The sequence below is a fragment of the Pipistrellus hanaki genome, assembly GCF_964339955.1.
Source record: "Pipistrellus hanaki genome assembly, chromosome: 17".
NCBI lineage: Eukaryota > Metazoa > Chordata > Mammalia > Chiroptera > Vespertilionidae > Pipistrellus > Pipistrellus hanaki.
This window is the reverse complement of record NC_140519.1, coordinates 26501627-26521718: the sequence shown is the minus strand read 5'-3', so window position 1 is coordinate 26521718 and position 20092 is coordinate 26501627. Positions and strand designations below refer to the sequence as shown.

Below are 20092 nucleotides of genomic sequence, written 5' to 3'. Positions count from 1 at the left end.
GTTTCTGTATGAGGAAAGGCAATAATGTAATTTTTCCCATGTAGATATCATTTTTTTCCTCTAATTTGATACTCATTAAGAATGACGGTCATTTCTCTACTGGTATACTAGTACAATGCTACCTACAATAATGTAAAAGTTTTGATCAACAGTTTTTCAAAACAGTTATTTTTGTTTCTAATTATTTTCTGTAGAAAAGTTTTTATTCTGAAACCATAATTTAAGATTCATACATAACATACTATGACCTAGGTGATTGAAACCAGTGATAATTACAATAAAAGGGCGGAAAAAAACACTTCAAGTTACCTCTTATCCTGAAGATTTTCTTTTCTAGTTATAGTTATTGTGGAGAGGGCCTTATGTTAGATCCATAGCATTGTTCTAGTTCTGAGTCTTACTTCTGTATATATGTTCAAACAAATTTAATATTTTCCTTACTATATCAGCTTGCCCACAAAATAAATAACTTTGAACCTTACTTACATTAATTTTTATTTAACTTTTACACTAATAATTCCTCAAAAGCTTGACTTTCTACAAAGCTTTTAGATCTGTACCCAAATCTATTTGTATGTCTATATCACTTTCTTTATGTATAAGTATTTTATTTTTTCAAAATTCTGGTATCATATTATGAATAATATGCCTCAGCATTACTGAAATTAAAAAGCCAACACACAATATTTTATAGGAAAGTAAGAAAAGCTAGTGTCACTATGTCCACTATAACTAACTGTTTCTAGTCATACTTTTATAAATAAATATTTAGAGAGATTTTTCTGTCATCAAACTAGAAATATTTGGCAATGTAAAAACATTTCAAAAAAAATTTATTTCTCACATTGTTGCTTCCATCCCAGACCATGGCCTTCTCTGAACTTCTTCAACATATGGGAAACTTTGGAAGATACCAAATTATACTTTCCATTTCAATATTATCAATAACTCTACTTTTGCCCATTCAACACTTAGTGGAAAACTTTTCTGGGGCCATTCCTGCTCACCGTTGCTATATCCCTCTCCTTGACAACATCACATCTAAAAGCAAGCTTCCTGAGAACCTAACCATGGAGGCTCTCCTGAGAATTTCAATCCCAATGGGAGTAAACAATGAGCAGGAGCAATGTCATCGGTTCCGTCAACCCCAGTGGCAACTTTTAAACTCCAGTGATTTGGCCATAAATACTACTGAGCTGGAGACAGAAGCGTGCTTGGATGGTTGGATCTATGACCAAAGTATATTTACCTCCACTATTGTAACCCAGGTATGAAATAATGCAAAAAGTCACCAATCAGTAATTTTCCATTTATAAGACTGCAAGAGGCCCAGCACATGGATTTGCATACCAGTGGGTTCCCTCAGTTTGGCCTGTGCCCTCTCGCAATATGGGACCCCTCAAGGGATGTCAGACTGCTGGTGTTGGCCTGAAACCCACAGGGCAAGGAGCCTATGGGGACTGGGCTGAAGGCAAGGGAGGAGCCAAAGCCCAGGCACCACACTACTCCTCCTTATCCCAGCCTCGCTGAGCCTGCCACTGCCAACACCACATGGTAGTGCTGCTCTGGAGGCAGGAGAGGCTCGTACCCATTGGTCAGATGAGTGGTGCTCCAGTTGTTGGGAGCACACTGACCACCAGGGGCCAGCTCTGGCATTGAGTGGCTGCTCCCTGGTGGTCAGTCCACATCATAGCCACCGGTTGGCCAGTTGTTTGGTCGCTGAGGCTTTATATATGAATATATATATAAATTTTATGGTGCATTTAGGCTTAAGATATGTCACCCAGATAACAAAAATATTTAAATATGTAAAGGACAAGAAAAGAGGAACATGTATTGAAGTGTTATCACTCAGGGACTGTATTAGTTTTTCAGTCTATCATAATAGAGAAGAGTCATGATGGGAGGCAGGCACACCAATGTTAAAGTCCCCACTTTGGCAATTACTTGCCATGTGATCTTAACATTGTTTTGAACTCTGTAGCCTCAATTTCATTTAGTTCTTTTTCTGAGGACTTCTCCTGTTCCTTCATTTGGGACATCTTTGTCTCCTAATTTTGCCAACCATTTTGTGTCTTCACCTTTCCTACCAGTCATGATGAGTCTTCTTTAAATCCTTGGTTTTAAGCTCTATATTAAGCTAGCATTCAGTTGGCTATTCAGATGAATTGTTCTAAAATTTATTTATAATTCTGATTTGTTCCTAGAAGGAGATGTGTGTGGCTTCCATCTTCTCCACTGCCACCTTGGATCTATTCATTATTTCTTTCATCTTTTTGTTCAAAATTTCAGATTTCTAGTATAAGAAATAAATATACTATTTCTAGTATAAGAAATAATATTGCAAATACCTATTGGAATGCCTCAGAAAACACGTGATCTAATGTATTTTCCCATTAGAATTTGCGACTCAATGTTGTACATCTCAGAAATGTAAATTTTAAACATTACGTATTCAGATCACATATCTAAGGCCATAATTAATTTATCTTCCCTTCAACGTTTTACTCAAAATTTTAATCATCTTATTATAAAACTTATATGAGTGTCTAAATTGATATTTCCACTTGTAATGCTATCAAACCAGTCAAATCACAAACTGTATTTCCATTATTTTAATGGCCTTTATTTTTACTCCCCTATATATTTATTCTCCTCTGATATGTTTTAAACACTACCATAAAATTTTTTTTCCTAAACAGAAATTCCTACTGTGCTTAAACATATCAAATTATGTGTCTTAGTATCTGAATTCCAGTAAATAATTTGAATCATCTGAAATATAAGATCTCTCCATTTTAATATCAACTTAAAGTTATTTAATCTCCATAAATTATCCCTATAATTATTGGCAACTTTCATGAATGGAATAAAATTCAATGGCATAAAAGAGTTGAATCCTGTTTGCCTAATGAACACTTATGATGCTCACCCTTTCCACACAATCTTTCCATCCCTTTCATACTGGCATCAAGTTTTAGATTTATTACACTTTTCCACAAAAACAATTCCTGTCCTTTCAGATTATTTTTGTTCCTCCATTAACATATCACTTTCATATTTCACTTTTATTCTCATCTCCATTAATCTCAGAAGTATGTGTTCCATACTTCTCTGCCCTCCATAGATTCTCAAACCTTTAACAAAGCATGTATTAGCTCATCATATCACTTAGAACAAAATGAGCATTTATGAAATGCACTTATACTATATTATAAAATATTTTGCAACTTTTAAATATATTTTAAACATACATCACCCATTTTTCAAGTACAGATCATCAAAATGATTTGTTATCTCCTACTAAATAATTTTATAACTTGCACATTCAGTTTCAGATTGTTTGTGACATTTAATCTATCTAATTCTCTCTTTTTTTCAGTGGAATTTAGTATGTAAATCAAAGTCACTCAAATTTTGGTCACAGGCCATATATTTTTCCGGTTACTTATTGGGACCTCCTCTAGGTGGCTATATTTCTGACAAGTAAGTCTCATATTTTGTTTCATAAGTGACCCAAGATATAAAATGCATATATTTTCTAAGATTACAACATTTAAGGCTGAAGACCTAGAAAGTGACAAAAGCAGCTTTATTAAGAAAGTAGATATTCTACATACCGTGTTTCCCTAAAAATTAGACATCCTCCAAAAATAAGACCTACTTACAGGTTTTCTTCTGAGTGAAATATAAGACATCCCCCCACAAATAAGGCGTCCTAGGCTAAACATGAGCGATTTGGTCCACTAATTCTGAAAGAAATGGAGTTACAAGAAATTCACCAGGAAATTCAGGAATTGGATTGTTATGATGATGTTCCAGAAGATGATGACATGATTGTCATTGAATAAATGAGTAAATTCCTGATACTGTAGAATTCACAGTTTGTCTGCTTTGTGTTGACAACTACCTTACTACTGTACTGTATGCAGGTAACAAATTTTCTTTATTTTCATTTTACAATAAATATGTACTGCATTCTTCTTCATGGAAAAATAAGACATCCCTCGAAAATGAGACCTAGCACAACTTTGGGAGCAAAAATTAATATAAGATACTATCTTATTTTCGGGGAAACAAGGTAGTTGCAGCTTGGATACAGGCTAAATGCCAAAAACTGTTGAATGAGTCCATCATTTGAAAGGGGAGGCTTCAGATTTAGTTTGGATTATTTTTGAATCACATTCTAGGATGATTTGTGTGCAAGGCTTTATCTGGGATGGGATCCAAGGAGACATGAAGTGGTAAGTAGGAAGAGGAAGGAAAGTATAATACAGGCAGTCCTCGGGTTACTTCGGACGCGATATTAATCGTTTGGTGGTTACATCACCATCTCTCATCTATTTACATTAAAAAAAAATTTCCGTCATTTCAACGTATGTACATATGTGCTTTATGTTTATTATTTACTGTATTTGCCACAAGTAAAGGTCAGGGATTGTTATCTCTCTTTTAAATTTTTGATACTGTGTCACTTTTCACTGCTGTGTGTGAGCTCCATGTGAGTGATGCAGGTGCTCATGTGGGTGGGTTTTGACTTACAACAAAAACCACATTATTTAGCGCCGTAGGAATGAATCTCACTGAGGATCTGCTGTATACCTAAGCAGGTTACCGTATGGGATCCTGAGCATCAATCCCTTGGTGGTCTTCTGGGAAATGATTAGCATGCCTCAGAGTAGTGCCACCTATAAGGTAAAGAAGATGGTATACAGCATGTCCGGGCACTGAGAATCTTCCCTTTGCCAAACTACTTCATCTCTGTGGCCAGAGAAAGCTCTTTGGTGTTGGATACAGCTGCTTGGCCACAGAAGACATTTAAAGGTATGAGAACATTGAGTAATAACGTAATTGGCAAGGTACCAGGATCATCTGCTACAATATCACAAAGACTATGATGTTACTTTTAGCTAATAATTCAAGAAGCAAAGGTAATGGTGTAATGCTAAAAATGACAAAGAGGTTTTAGAGGGAGATTCACTGCATATAAAGGAGAAAATAAATTAGTTGGATAGAGTGCATAGAGCAAAATGTACAAAAATCAAGATTTTTGAAATGATTTTAACTCCACCATATTAAGGAATTTAGATAGTACATTTATACAGCAAAACATACTTGAGTTATTGGTATTGTTTAGACATAACAGAAATATTTAGAAAAACACTGTGCAAATATGTTCACTGGGTAGTCAGAATGTGATAAAGGAATATATATAGAAACACTTAAAAAAAAAAAAGGATTTATGGGGGATATTGGAGATATTATGATGACCTGATAAATTTATTCAAACGTAGGGAAAACTTTATGAATTAGATTTGAGAAGAGTCAGTTCAATGAACCATCAACAAAAGCTATTATATTTCCATACATAATTAAATACTAATATTTCTATGATAGGTAAAAACTATTCTGATCACACCGAACTTATTGTTTTGGGAAAGGGGTCTATTTATTAGGAAATCTCCATAGAATGGGATACCTATCATGAGAAGAAAAAAATAACAAAAAAGAGCCATCATCTTCCAAGCTGGGAATTCTCAGAATAATTCAAACAATTTTACAATGGTATGTAGACTTTTTTTTTTTTTTTTTTAGATGGCTTGCTCATTCTACTCATCTCCTCTTAGATTTGGCCGGAAACCTGCATTATTGGCTTCTTCCCTGTTGGCTGCATTACTGGGCACTGGTTCCATTTTTGCCCCAACCTTCCCAATTTACTGTACAATTCGATTTCTTTTGGCAGTATCACTGGGAACCATATACAGCGCATCTCTTACACTCCGTAAGTTTGCCTTTTTTTTTGTCTTCTCTTACCTAATTTTGTCATGTTTCTAGCACACTTTGTAAGATTTATGTCAATGCATTTTCTTTAAGTTGTAGAATGGATGCCATCTAATGTCACAGCCATGATTATAACAATGAGGGCTCTGGTTCTAAGCACTGGACAGGCGCTACTGGGTGGACTGGCTTATGTCTTACGAGATTGGCGCATGCTACAATTGTCCATTTCTGTGCCTTGCTTCGCCGTTTTCCTACCCATATGGTATGTAGACTTTTGTTTGTTTCCCTTGTGAAGGTTGGGCATGAAAGCTTTTAAATAAATATGAAAACTGCTGGGAATAAGAAAAACAATGCAGAAAAGGACACAATAGATAAATCTTAGAAGTTCAAGGAATAGATTAAATTAATTAATGTAAACAATTAAAAATATAAATTTTTTAGGTTCACACACATTACTATCACTGTCAAGGAAATTATTAATGGAGAGTATGTTTGTTTGAGAAATATAAAACTTGTATTAATGAATGACAATATGGAAAAATTAAACCTTGCAAGAGACACGATGGAACCCCAATAAGGTTGAGGTAGGGGGATCTTGACTGTCTGAAGCTGGCAGTAGTTCCTATGATTTGAAAAAAAAAAATGGGGACATTAGCTTATGGGGCATCAGAGATGTCTCTTTTTGAAAATTAAAAATCAAAAATCAGAAATGCTGTTTTTAAATGTGAAAGTAATATAAATACAAAATATCAAAGATAAAATTTTAAAAATAAATTAAGTTAAATGCTGAGAAATGAAAATAACCTGAGTTCTTTCCAAGATAGAGAAGCATCATGTTCTCATGAATCCCACCACAACTGAATGGAATCTAGGTCTCTTTGAAGTCTTATCTTATTTAGGATTGATTTCCTCTATTTCAATGTCTCTGCCTTACAGGTGGACATCAGAGTCTGCCCGTTGGTTGATTGTATCTGGCAAGCAGGAAAAAGCACTCAAAGTAATGAAGAGAGTAGCCCATATAAATGGGAAGAAAGATGTTGAAGAGACTCTGAATATTGAGGTAAGGAAAAATATAGGAATGTCTTGAAATTTTTCTTTATCAAGGCAAACTCAATATCAATAAACTGTACTGCCACAATGAAAGCAAAAACAAACCAAAAATGAATGTAAATATACACATAGATATTGAACTTTTTTTTTTTTACTAAGCAATTAATCCTCTCAGAAAAGAGCAACAAAAAATTCACTGCTGGAGGTAGCCTGGCTAATAGGATATTCTTTGTGACAAGAAGATAACTCTATATAGATTTATGAAAAATGAAAACATGGAAGTTATTCATGAGTTCAGAAAAGCTCCCTTAGTTATTAGATGATGGAAGTGGTATTGGTATTATGCCAATACCTTTCATTATTCCCTATAAGACTTTAGAAGACCTATCCTCTCAAATGTCTTTGTGAACCATGGTTTTCATTTAAAGGGACACATAGAAAATCCTTACCCAATGGCAAAGGTACTAGGATCCTTTACTAAGAGAAAAGCTCCATTAATAATTTTTCAACATGGATTTATAACTGAATAACTGATTCCAAGGCTAGCAGGCTATGATGATTGAATAATATGATTCTAAATAGTAATAGCCTATATTTCAATATCATAGTAAATACATTAAATGCAGAGTGTAACTTAGATGGATAAGCTATAGGCATTCATCATGAGAAGGATTACATATTGTTATTGTTTTTACAATTGGACTTGATTCCAATCACATAAAGTTATTACAGCACAAAACGTAAAAACTTGAAGAAATCCGTTGTTTTCTTCCTTGTCCTCATAGTAGTATTGATGTATGACACTTTCTGGATATTTATGGAAAAATAGATTACAGAGACCTGAAATATGGGGGCTGGCAGGATGAAGGTCAGCGGGAGGATGTGAGTAAGTGAGGGGATGAAAGGAGAGTGTGTAGATGTGTGTGGTATCTGTGTGTGAGTGAGTGAGTGACAGTAAAATCTGGCAGGAGCAGTAGGGGCTGGCAGACCAGGCTCTCTTGGACAGGGAGAGACTACCACCACTGCAGGCTCTCCCTGGACTGTGGGACTTGGAACAGAGCCCACACCATCTTGAAGGGGAGAGCAACCTCTTCTAGGAACTCATCAACACCACCACACAATCAGGCCTTTGACACCGCCCACAACCTGACCCGACTGGCAGCCACTCCAGCCAAAATCCTGCTGCCCCATCCACAGATCTGAAGACCCTGAGACCTCCACTTCCAAAGGGGCATCACTCCTGCATCAGTAAGTGCAACCTCCCGCCTCTCCAACGGCAGACATCCTACACCATAGTACCATGTTTCCAGCGTGCAGGACTCCTGGGCACACAGGCAGCTCTTGGGTGATGCTATGAGCCTCCATTGGCTTCACAGGGGAGTTTTACCAAACATTCAAAGAGGAACTAAAACCAATCCTCCTCAGACTATTCAAAAATATTCAAAAGGAAGGCACACTTCCAAGCTCTTTCTTTGAAGCCAACAATGGCCTAATTCCAAAACCAGAAAAAGGCACGACAAAGTAAGAGAATTACAGGCCAATTACCCTGAGAAACATAGATGCTAAAATCCTCAACAAGATTCTAACAGAATGGATCCAGCATTACATTGGAAAGATCATACACCATGAACAGGTGGGATTTATTCCAATGATGCAAGGCTGGTATAATATCCGCAAATCAATAAATATGATACAGCACACAAAGAAACAGAGAAAAAGAAAAATCACATAATCTATTGATGCAGAAAAGGCATTTGACAAAGTCCAACACTGTTTTCTGATAAAAATGCTCAGCAAAGTGGTAATAGAAGGATCATACTTCAACATGATGAAAGACTTATATGACAAACCTACAGCCAACATCATACTCAATGGGAAAAAATTAAAACCATTTCCCTTAAGAACATCAACAAGACAGGGATGCCCACTTTCACCATTCCTGTTTGACATAGTACTGGAAGTATTAGCCAAAGGGATCAGACAAGAAGAAATAAAAGGCATCAAAATTGGAAAACAAGTAAAAACTGTCATTATTTGCAGATTACATGATACTGTACATAGAAAACCCTAAAGACTCCATCAAATATTATTATATTTAATAAATTAATTTGGCAATGTAGCAGGATTCAAAATTATTGCCAAGAAATCTGTGGCATTTTTATACACCAATGCTGAACTTACAGAAAGAGATTTTTTAAAAATCCCATTTACCATTGCACATACAAAAAATTAAGATACCTAGGAATAAACTTGATTAATGAGGTAAAAATCCTCTACTCTAAAAACTACAGGAGGTTAAAATAAAGAGATAGAAGAAGACATAAGCAGATGGAAGAACATACCTTGTTCATGGATTGCTAGAATTAACATCATTAAAATGTCTATATGACCCAAAGCAATCTATAGATTCAATGCACTCCCTATTAAAAAACCAAGAGCATATTTCATAGATCTAGAAAAAAACACTCCAAAAATTCATCTAGAATTTAAAAAAGACCCCAAATAGCTGCAGCAATCCTGAGAAACAAAAACAAAGCAGGAGGGATCTCAATACCAGATATCAAGATGTATTGCAAAGCCACTGTTCTCAAAACTGTCTCGTACTGGCAAAAGAACAGACATATAGATCTATGGAATAAAATAGAGAACCCAGAAATTGACCCAAACACTATGTTCAATTAATATTTGACAAAGGAGGCAAGAAGATACAATGGAGTCAAGTCAGACTCTTCAATAGATGGTGCTGGGAAATTTGGTCAGACACATGCAAAAAATTGAAACAGACCACCAACTTACACCACAAAAATAAACTCAAAATGGTTAGGAAAAAGAACATAAACGTAAGATGAAAACCATAAAATATTAGAGGAATCCACAGGCAGCAAAATCTCAGATATATGCCAAAATAATATCTTTATTGACACAGCTCCTAGGGTGAGAGAAACTAAAGAGAAAATAAGCAAATGGGACTACATACATAAAAATAAAAAGCTTCTGCAAAGCAAAAGAAATCATCAACAAAACAAGAAAATCTACTGCATGGCAGAACATGTTTGCCAATGTTATCTATGATAAGGGTTTAATCTCCAACATTTACAGGGAATGCATACAACTTAACAAAAGTAAGACAAACAACTCAATAAAAAAATGGGCAACAGATCTAAATAGATACTTTTTGAAAGAAGACAGAAGGCCAAGAGATATAGGAAAATACACTCAAAGTCACTAATTATCTGAGAGATGCAAATCAAAATGACAATGAGGTACCATCTCATACCTGTCAGAATGGCTATCATCAACAAATCAACAAATGACAAATGCTGGTGAGGATGCAGAGAAAAAGGAACCCTGATGCACTACTGGTGGGAATACAGAGTGGTGAAGTCACCATGGAGAACAGTAGTTTCCTCAAAAACTAAAAATGGAACTCCCATTTGACCCTGTGATCCCACTTTTATGAGTACATTCCAAGAAACTAGAAACACTAATCAGAAAGGATATCTGCATCCCTATGTTCATAGTGGCACAATTTACAATAGCTAAGATTTGTAATCAGCCTAGGGGCCCATCAGCAGATGAGTAGATTAAAAAACTCTGGCACATCTACACAATACTATGCTGCTGTAAAAAGGAAGGAACTCCTACCATTTCCAACAGCATGCATGGAGCTGGAGAGCATTATGCTTAGTGAAATAAGTCTGTCAGAAAAAGATAAATATCACATGGCCTCACTTATTTGTAGATTAAATGAACATAATCCAATGAACAAAAACCAATCTAGAGACAGAGAAGCATGGGTCAGATGCTCAAACCTCAGAGGGAAGGTACGGGAAGTTGGGGGTTAAGGGGAGAAATGAAACAAAGGAATTGCATGCATGCATAGAAGCATAAGTGATGGACACAGACAACAGGGAGTGAGTGTGAGGGGGTGGGGGGGCAGGATTAGCCCGTGGGAGGTCAATGAGGTATAAGAACACATATGTAATACCTTCTTACCTAATAATAGACAAACATGTAAATTGACCATACCTTCACTATGCCCATAGCCAGAGTGACTATGCAAATTAACCCAAAAAAGATGGCGGTTACTTTGCATACATAGGTGCCCAGCAACTGTGTCCCAGGAACATCCTGGCACCCAGGTCATTGTGAGGTAAGGCCTGGGCGGGAGCAGAAAGCCTGTGATCAATTGCAGGGAGCTGGGGCTCCGCTCCTGTCCAAGAGGCTTTTGGCCTGGACAGGGGAGGAGTTGGTGATCAAAGGGATCTGGAGGGCCCCTGCCTAGGCCTAAAACTTCGGCCTGCGTCTTTAGGCCTGAGCAGGGCCTAGCTCATTATTGCTGTGAGCTATAGAGAAAACACCTTTTCTGACTGCACATTGGCTAAGCTTTCTGTATGACACGGGTATTATTCTTAGTAACTTTGGTAATAAGAATCTGAAAAAGTGATCTAGGGTTTTTCCATCACACTTCTGCAGAAAAAAAGATGAAGGTTAACTGCTGGAGGGCTAAGAAATATCAAATCCTGCCCTAGCTAGTTTGACTCAGTGAATAATGCCTAAGTCTGCCGACCACAGGGTCAGAGTTGGATTCTGATCAAGGACATGTACCTAGGTTGCAGGCTCCTCCCTGTCTGGGGCCCAGATCAGGATTCATACAGGAGGCAATCAATCAAAGTGTTCCTCTCACGTTAATGTTGCTCTCTGTCTTTCCCTTTCTCTTCCATCTTCTCTAAAAGTCAATGGAAACATATCCTTAGGTGAGGATAAAAAAAGAGAGGAAGGAAGGAAGGAAGGAAGGAAGGGAGGGAGGGAGGGAGGGAGGGAGGGAGGGAGGGAGGGAGGGAGGGAGGGAGGAAGGAAGGAAGGAAGGAAGGAAGGAAGGAAGGAAGGAAGGAAGGAAGGAAGGAAGAAAGAAAGAAAGAAAGAAAGAAAGAAAGAAAGAAAGAAAGAAAGAAAGAAAGAAAGAAAGAAAGAAAGACAGAAAGAAAGACAGAAAGAAAGATCCTATGACATATCCTATGAAAGACACATCTTGAAAATGCCTATAGAAAGTTGTCATTTTTTCTTGGTGAAGGAACTGGAATCCTGTGGATGAAAACACCTTGGTGGCTGTGGTTACTGGCAGTGGCTGTAGCATGGGGTGATGGGGCTGGGGCCTTCCCCTGATTAGCCAGGTTGTCTCTCACAAAGGGAGGCCAGACTCTGGCTTAGGCCCGCACAGTAGGACAAACAGGGGTCTTCAAACTTTTTAAAGTGGGGGCCAGATCACGGTCCCTCAGAGAGCTGGAGGGCCGGACTATATGAACTACTAATCCCTACTGTAACACCTTGGCTGCGCTCACTGCCCAAAAAACCTGGCGGGCAGGATCAGACTCCCCTGGGGGCTGCATGTGGCCCGCGGGGCCGTAGTTTGAAGACCCCTGCCCTAAGCCATCAGTAGGACATCCCCTGAGGGCTCCCGGTATGTGAGAGATGGCAGGTTGCACTGGGGAACTCCTCACACCCAATGCACAAATTTCATGCACCGGGCCCCTAGTAATCAATAAAGAAAAAATGTAAGTCAGGTCAGACCTCTCCCCCCAAACACCTGCAAAAAAAAAAAAAATTTCAACTGAATCAATAAACTAAGACTTGGAAGTATTTCTAATTCATAAAGAAATAGCCCTGGAATATACACATATGACTAGTTCTGTTGAAATATTCACAAATACATGAAATACTGTAACACACAGTGATAAAAATGATATTAACAGTGGCTATTTAAACTTGTGTAAGATTCAACATGCTTTGTTACTTAACCTCATTCAGTCTTCCTCCTACCCGCTCCCCTTTAGAGCAGAAGTAAGAATAATCGTTTAACTTTCACATAGGATTTGTACATTTTCAAATGACATAAAAATTTCAAAATAATTTATAATGTATAAGAAAGCAATGCATAATTTTGGGTGAAAGAAGACATTTCTTTAGCACAGAAATTATATTTCTTTTGTTCTTGAGTAGGATTATAAAATAATGTGGAAAATATAAGCTATATCATGAAGGCTTCCTGCAATTCACCCCCCCCCCTTTTTTTTTCTTTTACCATTAATGCGTTTGAATATGTTTCAAATTCCTTTCACTTTGAAGGTTTTACAATCTGCAATGAGAGAAGAACTCGCTTTGCTCAAACGTAGTTCCAAGAAAATAAAGGTCATGGAAAGTCCCATCGTGTTCAAGACAATCTTCCTGCTGTGTTTCCTGAGGTTTGTCTTTTCTCTTCATTTTGTGACTTTTAGATAACCTCTAGAACCACGCCTTCTGCCTAGTGCAGTGGTCAGCAAACTCATTAGACAACTGAGCCAAATATCAACAGTACAACAATTGAAATTTCGTTTGAGAGTCAAATCTTTTAAACTTAAACTATATAGGTAGGTACATTGTTATTAACTTAATTAGGGTACTCCTCAGCTGGCCTTTCCTAAAAACTCAAGGGGCCAAAAAGCAGCATGTGGCTCGAGAGCTGCAGTTTGCCGACCACTGTAGGGGATGCCAGTAATGTATTTTAAGTTGCAGGACTATGCTCACCTTCTTGCTAAAATACTCACTCCCTTTGTGATATTGGGTAAATTGTTTCCACTCTTTCATTATAAAATTGTGATATTTATTTCAAAATGTTGCTGTATAGTTTGAACATACAATCTTCAACAAATATTTTATGTAACCCTTATTTTTCAATTGTTTTTATGAACACTATACACACAGTAGTGTACAATATAGATGAAACCCCATGTTGTCGTTAAATATGCTGTTTTTTTTTTTAATATGTATTTTTTTATTGATTTCAGAGGGGAAGGGAGAGGGAGAGAGAGATAGAAACATCAATGATGAGAATCATTGATTGGCACCCTGCTAGTTCCTGCCTGATCTCTGCAGGCCAGGCTGAGGGACCCCATGGGTACACAAATCTGTTCACTGGGGCACTAGTCTTCTAATAAGTAAACTGCTTATCTTTCGAGAAGATTTATAACATGTATAAATTATAGATAAACATGTTGAGCAAGTCAGTGGTCACCATGTAAAATAAGTCTTAAGCCTCTATTTATCCAGCTTTAGTAAGTAACAGTCCACCTCTTGGAAGTAAAAATCCCAGTGATAACTTTTGTCCTCAATATCAAACAGGTGGTATAGAACAAACACATTCATCTTCCTCACTTCATTTGATCTTTGTGCTTTTTGTGGAAGTGAGCTATAATATCACTGTATCTTTGACTTTTATAGTGTCTATAATTTTCATAAGCATGTGTATCCACAATGAATATATAATGTTCAAAATGTAGCTGTTTTTAAAGTGTCCATTAATTTTCTATTCTCTTTTACAGATTCTGTGCAATTTTCTTAGCTTTTGGAGTGTTCTTTGATCTAAAACATTTAGGGAGCAATGTGTTCATGTCTCAGGCTCTCCTTGGAGCTGTGGACTTCCCAACAAAATTTCTTTCTTTCTTTGTAATCAAGTTCCTTAAACGCCGGCCTTCCATCGCTTCTTTCCTTTTCTTTGGTGGATTTTGTATCTTAATCCTTATATTCGTGCCCAAAGGTGAGAATGCCAGTTTCCAGAAAAATGTTTGAGAATTTTAAATGGCTTCAAATTCTGATTCCAAGAATATAATATTGGAAAATGAAGTAATACAACGATCTCAGAACAGGGGAAAATTATAAACTCATAACTGTAGAAAATACTGAAAAATATCACATATTTTCCATACCATGTATGTTGTTTTTCTAATAATCATCATTAACTTTGTCATCCTCATTCTGGATTAAACATAAATATACTGGTTTAACAATTATGTAAAATATTAGACTCTTAGTAAAACTCTTAGAAAAATCAATAAAAATATTTTTATTCATATTACATATACTCATTTAAAGGGGGGGGGGCATTACAAATAATTGACAGTAGATGAGGTTATAAAAGCCAGGTAATTTATGTGCTTCATCATATTGACTTAGGCATTCTTTCACTTAACCTCACAGATATGCCTATCATACGGCTTGGACTTGCTATGTTGGGTAAAGGATTGATGGCAATGTACTTCAGCACTGCTATGATCTATAATCATGAACTCATACCCACAGGGCTCAGGTAAGCCACTGAACTCTCCTTACTAAGACTACAATTGAGAGTTTCCTAGAATTAGCTAGATACCTAAATAAGTCTAAATCAATTCTGTACTCAAAGGAACTTCAACTAATTTCTATTGTGATTTAAAAACCACCCTTGGGACCTGCTCAGTGTGTTCAGTGGTTAGAGCAGTGGTTCTCAACCTTCCTATTGCCACAAACCCTTTAATACAGTTCCTCATGTTGTGGTGAGCCCCAACCATAAAATTATTTTTGTTCCTACTCCATAACTGGAATTTTGCTACTGTTATGAATCATAAATATCTCTATTTTCCGATGGTCTTAGGTCACCCCTGTGTAAGGGTCCTTTGACCCCCAAAAGGGTCATGACCCACAGATTGAGAGTCACTGGGTTAGAGCATCAGTCTGAGCACTGAAGGGTCTTGGGTTTGATTCCTGGTCAAGGGCACATATTTGGGTTGCAGGTTTAATCCTCAGCCAGTCAGGGTTCTTGTAGGAGGCAACCAGTTGATGTATCTCTCTCAAAGACACCCCCCCCCTCTCTCTCTCTTTTTCTCTTTTTCTCTCTCCCCCCCCCTCCTTCCCTCCCTCTCTCCCTCCTTCACTTCTATTCTCTCTAAAAAGCAATGGAAAAAAATATCCTTGGGTAAGAGTTAAAAAATAAAAAAAAAAAAAAACCGTCCTTGGCAAAACTTTTGGTTTAACCCACGGTTAGTCTAGAATACTTTTTTTTTTTTTTCAAAATTCTGATATTTTTTAAAGTAATCATATCTACTTGTCCCCAGAGATTTCCCATTGAATCCCTCTCATCTCCACAAACACATTCATTAAAAAAACCCTAAGCTTTCTTTCCACACTATGATCTTATTCACTAGATTATTGTCTTACACAGCTAAATTTTTTCGTTAATGCTCAATCCCATAGACACAGTTAAATACTTTTGAATGTTGGCTCTGAATTTAAACTATAACATGATTTAAACTGAATCATTACTAGAAAACTGTATCTAGTCATTGTAACATCCTAATCACTAAAAGGGTTTCACAATATATCATAAACCAGAGTAATGCAAGTTTTATGGGATTTCAGACTCAATGTCCTACTCAATCACCATGTGAAACCTCTACCCATTTTTTTGTTATTCCTCTCTGGAGGATAATTTTCCCACTGATTTTTAGAGAGAGTGGATTGGAGGGCGAGAGGTGAGACAAAGAGAAAGGTTGATGTATGACAGACATAACCTGCAACCCAGGTATGTGGCATTAAGTGGGAATTGAACCGTGATTTTTTGTTGCATGGCCCAATGCCCTAACTACTGAGAAACACAGGCCTGAATTCTACTCATGCTTTTAATGTTAGAGATCTATCTAATCATTTTTAAGAGTGAATGTGAATACACTAAATATTTAATGGATTCTGTATGAAACTCATGATAATCTCTCAATAGAATGGACTAAATTCATAGATAAAGAAATAATATTCTCTTGAGATAATAAATATTCCAAAGTGGACGCATTCGGAAGTCATTGGGAAACACAGGGTTCCAAAGTAAGTTATCTGTATATAAAAGGCACATAATTATACATGTGATATAATTAACAATTTGGTGCACCTCCTCTCAAAAGGCATATAGTTCATTAAAATAAAACACATTTATATACAAAAAGAGGAGGAGAAGGAAGTAAAAAAGGAAAAGAAGAAATGGAGAGGACTGAAGAGCAAGAGGAGGAGGAGGAATAAACAGAAAATAAGATTTAAGAAATTTCTATGAACTAGACATAAATATTGGCCCTTGACAATAAGTCCATTAACACAAAAACACAGGGCTTTCTTCCATAGACCTATTTTATTAGTAGTCAGTGACAATAAATAATAAAATATAAATAATAAGGAAATGCCACCTTTACATACATGGTCTAAAGCAGCTGTCCTCAACCTGTCACAGAGGACTCCTAAGACCATTGGAAAACACAGATATTTACATTATGATTCATCACAATTATGAAGTAGCAACGAAAATAATTTTATAATTGGGGGTCACCACAAAATGAGGAACTGTATTAAAGGGTCACAGCATTAGGAAGGTTGAAGACCACTGGTCTAAAGGACATTAACAGTGTTTTTCATTAGACCAAGAATGAGGGATGGGTGAATCAGCAAGAGAGGTTATAGTAGGCCTCATTCTTTCTGGATAAACATTCAAATTGTGATCCAAGTCCAGCATGTAAAGTTAGCTAAAGTAAACAAACAAACAAACAAACAAACTTCTACCACATGTTGTCTAGAAACTCAAAAGGCCAGTGTAATTGACATTTAACATTTAAGGGGAGAAACACTATTATGAGCACCAAAGTTGGCAATATGGTAATGACCTTGGGAAGGCATTTAGATTTCATTTCCAGGCCAAAGAGAATTCATGAAGCCCTATATATAAAGTAGAAAACAAAAGCAATTGCAAATTGTAACTATTTATCTTGTCTTTATTTACAACATACCATGCACATACTTTAAACCAAAAGAACCTAGTGAGAGAAAGATGACCTTGTGTTCAAGTTGTCAAGAAAGGCTTAACAAACAAGTCTCCAGGAGAACACAAAGATTTACTTAAACAATGTTTTCTTATTCTCAAGGTCCAGAGGAGAGGGCTCAATTATATTCTTGTCTGGTCTGGGTGCATCTCTGAGCAGTCTAGCATTAATCACAAAGCAGTATTTTGAACACTTGCCAACGATTCTGTATGGAACTGCCCCCATTGTGGCCGCCATCTGTGTCTACTTCCTACCAGAGACTTTAAACTTTCCACTTCCAGACACCAACCAGGATGTAGAAAGAAGGTAAGAAACATGGCATATTTTGTTTGTTAGCTTTTCTTTGAAAAATAAGTGGGGTTTCTTTAAAAAAAAAAAAATCATGTGATGAACTGGAAAAGAATAAAATAAGTTATTTTTCAACATGGTTGAAAAAATCCCAGTATAAGCGATGATATGGTGAATATTGATTTTAGAAGTCAAATATTTGACATTGAACCTGGTTGACCATGTGACTCATCATAACCATTTGAATGTGCTAAAAGTAAAGTTGTATAGCTCTAGCTCTGAACCTTAAAGAAGCTGAGAGTTGGATTTTCATTCAGAATTCCTGGAAATTTGCCCTAGCTGGTTTGGCTCAGTGGATAAAGTGAAGGGTCCTGAGTTCAATTCTGGTTATGGCTGCATACTTCAGTTGCAGGCTTCTCTCTTCCAGGCCCTGGTTGGAGCTCATAAGCAACCAATCAATGTGCTTCTCTCACATTGATATTTATCTCTGTCTTTCCCCCAGAAACCATGGAGAGAAAGATTTCCACTCTCTCTAAAAATAATTGAAAAATATCCTTGGGTGAAAATTTAACAAAAGAATTCCTGAAAATATAACACATAGGTTTTGGCTCCAGAGTCTCTTCTGGTAATGGCATTATTTTTTTTCTACAAAAATAGGACCCCAAGGCAATGAATCATGACACTGTTCTTGGGTGTACAACTGTGCAATATATTTGGTGGTGGTTGTTTTTCATCTTCTCGGCATTTATCAGTAATGAGAATAATTTAGCAAGCCACTTCAGCAGATTGCTCTGAGCAGATGATGGGGGGGGGGGGGTGTATAACTGCCCAATGAAATACAATTAAGTTGTATTGTTACCTATTTGCCACCATATCCAACATTTACAACGAATTCTGCCATCCCTGTTTCTTTCATTACAGGTACAAAAACTATAAGGAAACAAGCATCAATGAAGAAGAGACCAATAACCTCCAAGATACCACAGAGTGTTAATAAGGTCCTCGGACTGCGTCCATGAAATCAGGAGCTTGTTTACATTCATCCTCCTTAGAGCAAACACTGAGATATGTCCTTAATATGTCAATTCATGACCCACTCTTTGTGGCTTGGAAGAGCATTTAGGATTTCCTCAAGTCCACATGAGGAAAACCTCTGGATTTGAAACCAGAGAACGCCGATTCCAATTCATGGGCAATAACTTACTAATCATTAAACACTGAGCAAGTGTATCTCTCCTCAGGCTTGCTGCTTCCTTTGAAGTGGGATATTGAGATCTGCCCTTGTTACCTTACAGGATTATTGTGATGACAGTGTGAATAAAGCATATAAATAATTTCAAAATATATTGTAAAAATTGGAAAATGTTCCTGTAAGGAATAAAATGTTGCAGTACCTTAAACTGTTTGTTTTTGACATTTTGTTTGAGAGTTGCTTTTCTTTATAGAACCAGCTACTATTTATTGTCATGCAGACCAAATTTCATATATTAGCTACATTTCTATGCCTACAAATCAAAATTCATTTCTAAAAGCACAAAATGAGCAGCATTTATGTGCGAGTCATGTATCTGACACAAAGAAAAAAGGACCAAACACAACATCTGTCTTCAATTTCCATTTAATATTTTTTATATAAAATAAATTCTGAATACTTTATCAAAAAATACTTAAATTTGCCTTCTTTGACTATGCATTGAAGATTAATGTTCTTTTTTTAAATATATTTTATTGATTTTTTTACAGAGAGGAAGAGAGAGGGATAGAGAGTTAGAAACATCGATGAGAGAGACATCGATCAGCTGCCTCCTGCACACCCCACACTGGGGATGTGCCCTCAACCAAGGTACATACCCTTGACTGGAATTGAACCAGGGACCTTTCAGTCCACAGGCCGAAGCTCTATCCACTGAGGCAAACCGGTTTCAGCTGAAAATTAATGTTCTTGAAGAGCAACCAAAAATAGTAATAGTCATTTTAAATTTGCTATATGACTATTTACGATTATTACATATTGTAGCTTCTAAGTAGAAATAAGGTAGTACCATAGTCAGTGGAGGAAAAGTTAAAAAAAATTGATAAGAACAACAGCATATGAAAGGTAAATAATTTTAGTAAATACAAAAGTATATATTTTTTAATTTTAAAAAGCTAATTGAATATAATTGTTTGGAGCCACAAGAGTAATAATTTGCTTTGGAGTTTATAATAAGCTAGGAGCCCAGTGAGTGACTTGAAATCACGTGGCACTACCCACACTTGAGTCGCCAGTCCTGCCCTGCCTCACAGGCCCCTGCCATCCCACCCCCAACACTGCATGTGCAATC

At 36.8% G+C, this 20092-nt stretch overlaps 1 protein-coding gene across 1 annotated transcript; it reads left to right on the top strand.

Moving 5' to 3' along the window:
- Window positions 1-866: 866 nt before the first annotated feature.
- Window positions 867-19027, top strand: LOC311611779 (solute carrier family 22 member 22-like; the record flags this gene model as incomplete). The annotated part of the gene is made up of 10 exons (XM_084864278.1): window positions 867-1268; window positions 4191-4244; window positions 5596-5782; window positions 5875-6043; window positions 6718-6841; window positions 12958-13073; window positions 14190-14404; window positions 14845-14953; window positions 17583-17786; window positions 18690-19027. The coding sequence occupies 10 exons, from the start codon at window positions 867-869 to the stop codon at window positions 18760-18762; spliced, it is 1653 nt and encodes a 550-aa protein (XP_084720404.1). The 3' UTR covers window positions 18763-19027.
- Between the last annotated feature and the right edge of the window lie 1065 nt (window positions 19028-20092).